An 11,754-nucleotide genomic window follows, 5' to 3' on the forward strand; every position below is an offset into this window, starting at 1 on the left:
GATATTGGTATGATTCAGAAAGTTTTTTTTTAATAATAAGATCACTCATCGAGTATGTGCAACACATTTAAGGTGTCGGAATAGCTAAAAAATACTCATATATATATATATATATATATATATATATATATATATATATATATATATATATATATATATATATATATATATATATATATATATATATATATAAGGTCTGACCTCGTGCTTTCCTTTCAATAATGAAAGATAATAAAATAAAATAAAAAATTTGCAAACTTTTGGTAGCCCATCTACGTTCGGACCAAGTAGAATCAGACGCAAACCTGATTTGCCATGATAATACTGGTTTCTGACCCGGGTTCACTGGGACCTCATAAAAAAAATCCATACTTGAATCCTATAAAGAGCAGTGGGACCAGGCTCGTTGTCTTTTCATGAACCCATTAAAATGGGTAAGAACAAAACCGTGTGGGGTCTGAAAAGATGTTTTTTTTTATGGTCAAAAGGAAAACCGAGGAAGCTTCCTCACGCTTTCCTTTCAACAATGAAAGATGAAAAAAATGGTATAAGTAGAGGTGATCCAATAAAAAAAAGAACTCACTTTCACAGTGGTCAAACTATTATCCACAACAACAAAGCTAGGCGGTGCATATAATCGGACCAGGCACGTTGTCTATTCATTGCTGCATTAAATATGGATAACAACCAAACAGTGTGGGGGTCTGGAAAGACGTTTTCTTCTGAACTGAGGTGACAAAAAAGCAAAGTAAAAGAAAACAACCGAGGGAAGCTTCCTCGCGCTTTTCTTTCAATAATGAAAGATAAAAAAAAAAATTGTATAAGTTGAGGTGATCCAATAAAAAAAGAGCAGCTAGCAAGGATCAAAAATAAAAGTCTCTTTGGAATGGTCAAGATATGATGGTGGGTGAGAGGTTTTTTCCTTGTTTCTTCTCAACTACAGGGAATGGTGAGAGGCTTGGCAGGTTGAGAACAAAAAAAGACCCACAGGGCAATTGTTACTTCCGTTTATTAGCTTTTCTATTCGGAAGAAGGAAGACAATCGCTCTGCTTGTGTGAGCAGAAGAAGGGGAAAATGGCGAAAAGGAAGAGCATGGAGGACGAGGCAGCAGATTCATCAATGATGCCATCAAAGCAGGGTCGGTTTGAGTTTGAAGTGTTCTTAAGTTTTAAAGGTGACTGGTGGGCTGTGCGGGTCCTTTCAGTGGTGACTGGTGGGCTCCCTAGAGGCTTAAGTATCGGTGACCCCACCTGGAGATTACACACTTGGACGGGGAACTTCATCATCAAAAATTTAGTGCTTTGTTTTCTGTCTAAAACGACAAGCAAAAATGCTACAGCCTCTAGTGGTTGCCACGCTACTGTCCCACTGCAGCGGCTGACCAGATACTCTCAAGCTTTGAGACTTATCGTTGCAATGGTCTTAGTTTCATGTATGTATTGCCACCCCTTGGTTTCGCCACTTACTATATATATGTAGTAGAAATCAGCTCATTCTGATTCTGAACTGAACTGAATCGGTCAATTTGTAACCAGACCCACCTCGAATTATAACTGGAACCACCTATCATTGCTATACCCAGTGTTGTTAAAAACGCGCCTCAAGGCGCAAAAAGCGCGCCTCGCCTCGAGGCGAGGCCCTTTTCGCCTTGAGGCGCACTTAAAAAGCGCAACAGCCTCAAGGCGTACGCCTCATGCGCCTTGAGGCGTACGCCTTGAGTACGCCTTGAGGCGAGGCGCGCCTCAAACTGAGGCGCGCATTAAGAAATCGGATGGCCCGGACCCGAGATCGACCCGGATCCGGGCCCGTGTTCTCGAAACTTCGAGAACCTGTCTTTATAAAAGACAGATGCTTCGGGGCGAGGGCTTTCCCTCGCCCCTTCTCTCTCCACTCCGTCCCCTCTCGTCCCCCGCCACTGCTCGCCGCCGGCCACCGCTCGCCGCCGGCCACCGCTCGCCGCCGGCCACCGCTCGCCGCCGGCCACCGCTCGCCGCCGGCCACGCTCGCCGCCTTCTTCTTTCCTCTGCTGAGAAGCCATCGGTGACCCGCCGGCCACCACTCGCCGCCGGCCACCACTCGCCGCCGGCCACCACTCTTCCACCTTCTTCTTTCCTCTGCTGAGAAGCCATCGGCGACCCGCCGACCACCACTCCCCATCCGCCAGCGACTCACCGCCACCGCCGTCCATTCCGGCGACCTCTGCGCATTCCGGTGACAGGTAAGAGCTGTGTGTTTTTTCCCAGCTTCTTCTTTTGTCATTTGTTCTTTGTGAAACCGTGTAACCTACGTTTATGGGGAACCCGACTCCACTCATCCCTATATCATCCTCTGTGGTCATAACTCCCTCTGGGATCTCATTGGTATTAAGTTATTTTGATCAATCTGGCCCTATCGATGGGTTCAGCACGGTTGATTTAATAGAAATCAATCTTTTGATAGTGTTCTTTAACAAAAAAAACATGATTTTCAATTTATTTTGACAGTGTTCTTTAACAAAAAAACCATGTTTTTATTAATGGTTATTGATTTTTGAATCAGCAAAAAGTCTTGCACATAAGTCGGATTCTGTCTATTCAAATGCCGATCTTCACTAAATGGATGATGTAGATCACATACACAGGGTCCAATTTGATGAAAACAACTTGCATCAGTGAGGTCCTGATGACAGGAATGGCGATATGGATGACTGGAACCTAAATGTGGTTATGGGTGCCATGCAAAACACTATGCTTGCTTCACTAAATGGAGGAAAATAGGGATTGAAAGTGTGTTGTTATAGCCTGGCCACGAGCAGGCTGATGCCATGAAGGCCCTCAGAATGATGAAACCACGAGCAGGCCGATGCCATCGGCTTTTTGGATGTTAAAGAAAAAAAGAATCTGTGTATGTTTTTGTCTGTGAATTAGTATAAGTCTGAATTCTCTCTTCATGATATGAATTTTCAGTTTGTAGCTAAAAATTTAGAAGTTTGTTTCTTTGATTATTGTATGACAAGCAATATACTTCTGCCATACTTCTTGTTATGAATTGGATGTCTCTGAACTTCCAGGTGACAGATAATATTAGGGCCTTAGGGGATTTGAAGTTAAGTCGATTTTTCATCTGCTTAGCTTTTTGCTTTGTTTTACTGTTCCCATCTTCTTTTTTTTTCTTTTTTTCTTGAGAGATTATTTTACTCTTCCCATCACTCTTTGGTTCTCTACTATGAAAGGTTATCATGTCAACTATTTAGACCACTATTTTGCCATGCTGTCACTTGTGTTTTTCTTGTCACCTTTTAGCCTTGTTTGTATTTATGTATTAGTTTAGTAACTACGGATTCAAAATATTTTGGATGTTATTCCTTGCCTCTTCAAATATAGAAATACTCTAGTCTCTGGACATGCACAAGTAGCCATCTTTTCGCTTTCTTTCAACTAAAAGAACTAAAGAGATCACAATCATGGGTTTGGTTTACAAAACCTGCAACGGACCAAACCTGGTTAAGATGGACAAAATACTTAAAGAACCTTTCAACTCACATTATATTTTGATAGATTTGCAACTTCCTGACTACTATTCCTTCAGTTAGCATGTTGTATATTAGTCTATTACATTACAGAAGAGTTATGTATGCCGTCATTGTTTTGTTTCTATTACTTTGGCACATATGAGCAATGTAGCTCTTGTTGCTCAATTATGTTTTTTTCTAGGATTCGTATATAGCTTATACACCAAGATTGTCTATTTTGCATTTGTTTTCATGTAATGTGGTCAGCAGAATGCATGATGTTAATATATATTTTGTGTTATGTATTTTTGCAGTTGAACAATGGCAAAAGATGTAGGATGGGATCATGGAGTTAAAGTTCCAAATCCTACTAAAGATCCCAAACTCGTAGGACATGTAATTTGCAATTACTGTCATAAACAGACTACAGGAGGCATCTATAGGCTAAAACATCACTTAGCTGGCACAAAGCATGGTGTAAGCATGTGCGAAGCAGTTCCACCTGACGTGAAAAGATTTTTTCAGAATCATCTAAAGGATTAGAGGCTAAAGAAAGAAGAGTTAGAGCAAACCAAGTTGGATATCGGGAGAAGTGTTTATTTTGGATCATCAACCGGCGATAATGTGAATAAAGAAGCTAGTGGATCAGGTAGTGAGGCAAAAACAAGTGCAGCTGGTCCTATGGACCTTTTTGTGAACAAAGAAGCACGACAAACCACAATAAACACTGCTTTCAAAAGGGATGAAAGAAAAAATGCATGTCGTGCCATTGGTAGATTTTTTTATGCAAATGCCTTATCATTTAATCTTTGCAATAGTCCATATTTTGGTGCAATGGTAGAAGCTATTGCAAATTATGGGCGAGGGTTCAAACCACCTTCTTATCATGAGATCAGAACGTGGATTTTGAAGGACGAGGTAGATTGTACTCATGAAATTTTGAAAGAGTTCAAAAAAGAGTGGCCAAAGGTTGGTTGCAGTATTATGGCAGATGGTTGGACAGATGGGAAAGGAAGAAACTTAATTAATTTTCTTGTGAACAGCTCATCTGGGACAGTATTTTTGAAGTCCGTTGACATCAGCGACATGGAAAAAACTGGTGCAAATTTGTGTCAGTTGTTTGAAGAAGTTGTTAAAGAAGTTGGTGAAAGTAATGTGGTGCAATTCATTACAGATAATGCACCAAATTATGTGGCAGCTGGAAATATGTTAACAGCAGGAAAAACATGTTTTTGGACACCATGTGCAGCTCACTGCTTGGATCTTATGTTAGAAGATATTGGAAAGATATCAATTTTTAAAGATACAGTGGAAAAGGCAAAAAAAATTACAAGATACATTTATAGTCATGCATGGGTATTAAATTTAATGAGAAAATTCACAAAGAAGAAAGAACTTCTGCGTCCAGCCGTCACTCGTTTTGCCACAACATATCTTACACTTCATAGTATTGGATGTTATAAGAAAGAGTTAAAGTCAATGTTCTTATCTTCAAATTTTAGAACATCTAATTACTATAAGAAATCTGATGCTAAGAACATTTCTTGTATTGTTCTTAATGATCATAAGTTTTGGGCTGCCATATCATATGCAATTAAAGCTACACTACCTCTCGTCAAAGTGTTGCGACTCGTTGATGCAGACGAACCTGCTATGGGATTTTTGTATGAGGCAATGGATAGAGCGAAGGAGGAAATTGCTTCAAACCTTGATAATGTCCAAAGAAAATATAAACCTATTTGGGATATCATTGATAGACGATGGGACTTGCAACTTCATAAGCCTTTGCATGCAGCTGCTTATTATTTAAATCCACATTTTCATTATGCTGACAACTTCAACCCTGATGGAGAAGTTATGGGTGGCTTTTATGATTGTGTTGAAAAATTAGTTTCTGATGCAAATATTCGGTTGAAAATTACAACACAAATCGATGCATTTAAAAAGGCAAAGGGCTTGTTTGGCAGAGAGGCAGCTGTTACAACAAGAAAATTAAAAAGTCCTGGTAAGTTTGCAATTATGTTGTTATTTGTCAATATTTTTTTTTGTTTTTGTTAATTATGACATTCTTAATGTTTTTATCAATTTTTTATTATTTTATTTGAATGCAGCTGATTGGTGGAGTTCATTTGGGCACGAAAATCCCGAGTTGATGAATTTTGCAATTCGAATTTTAAGTTTGACATGCAGTGCATCGGGCTGTGAGAGGAATTGGAGTACTTTCTCATTGGTTTGTGACTTTGTATTTTATTTTTGAAATACATTTTTATATTTTAATTATCTTATATTTGATTATCAATGATTTGAAATTATAGGTGCATACAAAACGAAGGAATAGACTTGAACAAGAGAAGATGAATGCATTGGTTTTTGTAATGTACAATATGAAATTAAGAGAGAGAAATATGAAAAGGAGGGCTACCAAAGACCCTATATGTCTAGATCATATAGACTCAGACGATGAGTGGATTGTGGAGAAGGAAGATCCAGTGTTGCCAAGTGATCCCAATTGGTTGGAGGATTCATGGTTGGATCCGAACTTCGACATAAATGCCATTGAGCATGTGCCTATTGAAAAAGTCACTTCACCTCATGTTTCACAAAGTGGCTCTAGGCAAGACATGTCTTCAAGAAATCGAGGTAAAGTTATATTCCTTTTACCTAGCTATGAATATAAATGTATTTTTTTAATTACATAACATAAATATTTAATACATGTTTTTTTATTGAAGGAAAAAGAAAAGCAAAAGAAGTAATTGAGGACGTGGATGAAGAAAGTGTAGATGATGAAGAGTCAGAGAATGAAGATGAAGAAGAACCTATTTATATGGATTCTTCAGATGATGATATTGAAGACTTAAATATTGATGATGACGAGACACAACAAGAGCCTAGGCCCTAATTCATATCATAGAGCTATTGGCCATTTATATGTTTTTTGGGACTTTCAGTTGTAATTGTGAATGTTAACACTCTCATTTTGAAGAATTCTGGACAAATACATTAACATTTGGTTGTTAATGTTAATATGCATTTTGTTGTTAATGTTAGTTTTTTATTGAATGAATGCTCATATTTATGCAATTAGATACTTATATAGATCAAGTTGTTGCATTAATGCTACTTTTACATGTTAATCTCATATTTTTTCGTATTTATTTGAGATTTTTTATTTCGTGTTGGTTGGCGCTTCATCAATAAAGCATTTCTTATTTATTTATAATTTTAGATCATTTTTATAGTTTTTTTTAAGTTAAAAAAAAAAATTTTTTTTGAGGCTTACGCTTTGCGCCTCGAGGCTTACGCCTCGCCTCGGATTTTGGTGGAGCGCCTCGCTACGCCTCAACGCTTTTAACAACACTGGCTATACCAATTGGTCAACTTGAGCTGACAGCTGTAATAAGATCACTACACTTTCATAAATGAGTCCAACTACTCAATGTCTCGAGAAGGAAAGAATCTCAATCCTAATCTCAAACCAGATGGGACAAATCAGCAGCTTGAAAGAAATTGCAATTTTGCGAAAAAGTCTTTGAAAGAAAGAAAAATTCACTGCAAAACAAGCAAAGCACACAAGCAATTACATGATTTGGCAATGTGCCTATATCCACGAGAGAGGAGAAGCATCTTTCATTTCTGTTACTCAATACAAAGAGTTACACGATGAATAAGATATAAGATCGATATACAACTTCTCAACAAATATGGAAGGATATCTTTTTAAGAATATACCAATAAACCCAAAAAGAAAGGGATAAAGATAAGACAGCTCCTCAAAATATCGACTTTTCTAACACTCTCCCTCAAGTTGAGAGGAGTAAAAGTTCACTACTTTCAACTTGTTCATAAATTTAGATAATTTTTTTCCAGTAATTGCTTTAGTGAATATATCGACACATTGATCTTCACTCTTCACATAAGGAGTCTCGATTTTTTTTATTCTGAACCTTGTCACGAACAAAGTGACAGTTTATTTCTATGTGTTTAGGACGTTCATGAAAGACTGAGTTTGTTGCTATATGGATAGCAGCTTGATTATCGCAGTGAAGCTTCATTGGATTAGTCTAATCAAACTCGATTTCATTCAATAATGCTTTTAGCCAAGTCAACTCAGTCGCTGCATTAGCCATCGCTCTGTATTCGGCCTCAACGTTGGACCTTGATATAACCTTTTGTTTCTTACTCTTTCAAGAAACAAGATTTTCCCCAACAGTAACACAAAATCCAGTGGTCGCCCTTCTGTGAAAAGCACTGCCTGCTTAGTCTACATCGACAAATCCTTCTATACTCGTGTGGCCATTCCTTTTCATTAATAATCCATATCCTGGAGTTCCTTTTAAGTACTTCAAAATTTGATGAACGACATTGAGATGCTCTTGTTGAGGAGCATGCATGTACTTACTAACCTCACTAACAACGTAGGTGATATATGGCCGAGTGACAATGAGATAGATCAGTTTCCCAACGAGTCTTTGATACTGTTGAGTATCTTGTATTTTGTCTCCTTCAACGGTGTCCAGTTTGAGATTGCCTTCAATAGGGTTAGCTATCGGGTTGGCTCCAATTTTTCCTATGCTCTTTAAAAGGTCACGGACATACTTTCTCTGTTATAAGTATAGGCCTTTCCTTGAGTGGCTAATTTCAATCCCCAAAAAGTATTTTAGCCTGCCAAGATCTTTGATGTCAAACTTCTCATTTAAGTATTGTTTTGTCTTCGCTATCATTGTTTTATTATCCCCTGTCACAACAATGTCATCAACAAACACCAACATTAGGTATGTATCCATTTTCAATCGATGAATGAATAGAGAGTTATCAGAAATACATCTCTTATAATCGAACTCCATTAGGGCGCTGCTCAATTTTGAGTACCACGCACGCAAAGACTGCTTAAGGCCATATATAGTCTTCTTTAATTAGACGACACACCATGTTTTCCTGATTGATATGAATGAGACCTTGAGGAATTTTCATGTACACTTCTTCTTGTAGATCTCCTTGAAGGAAAGCATTCTTTACATCTAGTTGACATAGTTCTTAATTAAAATTGCAGGCTATGGATAAAACCACTCAAAGCATTGTCATCTTGGCTACAGGAGCAAAGGTCTACATGTAATCAACTCCTTCTGTCTGAGAGAATCCACAGGCTACAAGCCGAGCTTTATATCTGTCTAATGTACCATCACCTCTAAATTTCAGTTTAAACACCCATTTTGCAGGAAACATGATTTTTATCAGTAGGAAGTTGAGTGAGTTCCCAAGTATTATTTCTCACTAAGGCGTTTAACTCTTCATTAATAGCCTTTTGCCAATGAGGATCCTTGTATGCCTTTTCGAATGTCTCTGACTCAGAGTAATCTGAAAGTCTCATATGGAAGGTTGCATGATTATGAGAGAAACAATCATATGTAACAAATGATTCAATGGGATATTTAACATTGCTCATCATTACATAATTCATGTATCTTACAGGGTGTTGCCGAGTTCTTTCTGATTGTCTCAAGGGAACATCTGCAACATTGTCATGAGTGCCAGTAGTAGCTTCATTGACTTCTTCGGTCTCTATGTTTTTCTTTTGAGTCATTACATCATCACTGGGAGAAATGTTTGGAAAAGGAAAAACACTTGAATCTTCTCTAGGATACTCCCCCTGAAGTTGATTTTTATAATACGCATGTGACTCATCAAATCACACATCAAGAGAAACAAACATTTGTATAGAAACCGGATCATAACACAGATAGCCTTTCTTGGTAGGAGAATAACCCAAGAATATACTTTTAACTACATGTGTCTCAAGCATATTTCGGTGCCTAGGAGACTTCCACACATAGGCAACACACCCAAATTTTCTGAGATAAGTGATTGAGTGTTTCTTGCCTTTAAGGACTTCTATTGGAGACCTTCCATCAAACACCTTTTTTGGAAGACGATTAGTAATGTAATTAGTTGTAGAGATGGCTTCGTTCCAGAACCGATTGGGAACTTGATTTTGAAAAAGTAAGGCTCTAGCGACATCCAGCAAATATTGATTTCCTCATTCAGAGATGCCATTTTGTTGAGGTATTTCTCTGCATGTAGTTTGATGATCAATTCTCATCTTATTAGTGAAGTTGGCAAACTGTTGACTTAAATATTCAGTGCCATTATCAGTGTGAAGCACTTTCATATTTTTTTCCAAATTGAGTAACGATCATGTTATGAAAATTTTCAAACTTTGAAAACACTTCATCCTTGCTACGTAGAAAATATATCCATTCGACTTTAGAAGAATCATCAATAAATTTCAGGTAATATTTAAATCCATTATAGGCATCAACGGGTGTTGGTCCCCAGACATCAGAGTAAATCAGGTCAAACGGTTTCTCAGATATATTTTCAGATAAAGGGAATGAAGGTCTAGTAAATTTTGCATAGTGACAAATCTCACAAGAACTATATTCAAAGTACATTTCGGATTTTAAAGTTCTCAAAACATAACTCGATGGATGATTGAGTCTTGAGTGCCACAAATCATCTTCATCCTTATTCAAGTTGGTGACTAATGCCTTATTCTTGTTATTCAAGTAATAAAGTCACTTGAACTCCAATCCTTCACCAATCGTCACCCCTGTGCTCCGATCCTGAAAAACCACCTTAGATGGTGAAAATATAACATTGCAATTGCAATCTCTAGTCACACGGCTAACAGACATGAGATTAGAAGTTAGACCAGGCATTTATAAAACTTCAAGAGGCTTTAAGTTTTCAAGTAAACAGTTTTTTCCTTTCCCTTCAACATGAATTTTTTTACCATTAGCAATAGTGACCGGTCTGATTTCAGGACTAGTTTCAATGTTGGATATGATGCATTTATCGCTAGTCATGTTGCCTGACGCTCTCAAGTCGGCTATCCAGCATTTGTCATCAAATTGAGAAAGAAAACCAAAGTTACATGTGTTATCGTCCTTATCACGTGATGCCACGGTAGCAAGATGTTGTTTGGTGAAATTTTTGAACATCTAAACCAACTTTTCCATGGTAGCCGAAGTCTCCTTTTGATCTTCTTGATATGCTTGAGCAGACTTAGGTCTGCTGCCACCACTGTTATTGGGTCTTTTGTTCAATTTCCAACAGCTATCTCTTGTATGATTCTCTTTATTGCAATAAGTGCAAAACAATTTCCGTTTTTCGCGAGGATCAGTCGAAGCTACAACTTCTTTGTGCTTGGAAAATAGAGCAACTTGAGACTCATTTGAATCATCATTTTTTAATATAGAATTCATTACTTGCCTTATGCATTCTTCATGCATAATGATGGAGCAGACTTCAATTATCTTGGGTAAATCTGAAGACATGATAATCTGACTGCAAAGATTTTCATACTCGGGTCTCAGCCCAGCCAGCAGTTGAAAGATTTTGTCATGCTCACGATTCTTTTGGCGAGTCACAACATCCGTGGTTGTCGGAGTGAAAGACTCCCAATTGTTTTATAAAGCCTACAACTCCCCAATATATTCAGTGAGTGGTTTCTCACCTTGTTTGAGATTGTTAATCTCCTGCATAACTTGATAATGTCTCGCCACATTGTATTGATGTCCGAATATCTCCTTCGTCGCATCCCAAACTTCTTTTGCAGTTTCTAAAGAGTAGAACGTTCGAGTGATTTTCTTGTCCATGGAGTTTAGTAACCATGACATCACAATGAGATCATTAAACTCCCATTCTTCAAGTTTTGGGTCTCCATCAGGCGGTCTGACCTTGCTGCCAGTCACATGACCGAGCTTGGTCATTCCGCTCAAGAATAATTTTGCAGATTTAGACCACGTAAGATAGTTGTAGCCATTCAAAGGCTCTATAGTGATTTTCAGGGTTGGATTCACGCTCTCCACCATGTTAGTATGTTGCTGATTGAAATCAACTGAACTGCCTCCCTATTCGTTTGCCATGAAAGAATTCCAAGAATGGGCCAAGTACAAATCATAACAGGGCAAGCAACCACACCGTGTAAATTGCTACACGATATACAATATTGCCTGCAAATCATGAACCGAGAAAATCGCTACACGATTTGTTGTAAATCGATACACGAACAGGGAGATGTGTTGAGAAACTATGTTTTGATGATACATGATAAATATGATATGCTTTCATGATGCATATATATGATACATGATAAATACATGATATGCTTTCATGAGATATGATAAATATGATATGCTTTCATATGTGAAACTGAATATGTTATATTATGACTGGATATGATGTGCTATGTATTTAACGA

General features: G+C 37.8%; 2 protein-coding genes across 2 annotated transcripts; one reads left to right on the forward strand and one right to left on the reverse strand.

The window, feature by feature from the left end:
* The first annotated feature begins 2,138 nt into the window (after nucleotides 1-2,138).
* On the forward strand, nucleotides 2,139-6,512 carry LOC149831039 (uncharacterized). Its single transcript, XM_090013624.1, has 4 exons — nucleotides 2,139-5,496; nucleotides 5,603-5,721; nucleotides 5,807-6,131; nucleotides 6,224-6,512. Exons 1-4 carry the CDS (start codon nucleotides 4,173-4,175, stop codon nucleotides 6,391-6,393), a joined length of 1,938 nt encoding a protein of 645 aa, XP_089869750.1. The 5' UTR covers nucleotides 2,139-4,172; the 3' UTR covers nucleotides 6,394-6,512.
* Nucleotides 6,513-10,969: 4,457 nt separating this feature from the next.
* On the reverse strand, nucleotides 10,970-11,365 carry LOC149831040 (uncharacterized). Its single transcript, XM_090012919.1, has one exon. The coding sequence runs from the start codon at nucleotides 11,363-11,365 to the stop codon at nucleotides 10,970-10,972; it is 396 nt and encodes a 131-aa protein (XP_089869045.1).
* Nucleotides 11,366-11,754: the final 389 nt, after the last annotated feature.

This window comes from Nuphar pumila, chromosome 7, assembly GCF_984573655.1.
Source record: "Nuphar pumila chromosome 7, dmNupPumi1.hap1.1, whole genome shotgun sequence".
Taxonomy (NCBI): domain Eukaryota; kingdom Viridiplantae; phylum Streptophyta; class Magnoliopsida; order Nymphaeales; family Nymphaeaceae; genus Nuphar; species Nuphar pumila.

What these genes read in the sequence shown, in the direction of transcription:
- LOC149831039 (XM_090013624.1), top strand. Translation starts at nt 4,173, where the DNA reads ATGGACCTTTTTGTGAACAAAGAAGCACGACAAACCACAATAAACACT. An exon ending in AAGAAAATTAAAAAGTCCTG is followed by an intron (nt 5,497 to 5,602) that starts GTAAGTTTGCAA and finishes ATTTGAATGCAG; the next exon opens with CTGATTGGTGGAGTTCATTT. An exon ending in ATTGGAGTACTTTCTCATTG is followed by an intron (nt 5,722 to 5,806) that starts GTTTGTGACTTT and finishes TTGAAATTATAG; the next exon opens with GTGCATACAAAACGAAGGAA.
- LOC149831040 (XM_090012919.1), bottom strand. Translation starts at nt 11,365, where the DNA reads ATGGTGGAGAGCGTGAATCCAACCCTGAAAATCACTATAGAGCCTTTG.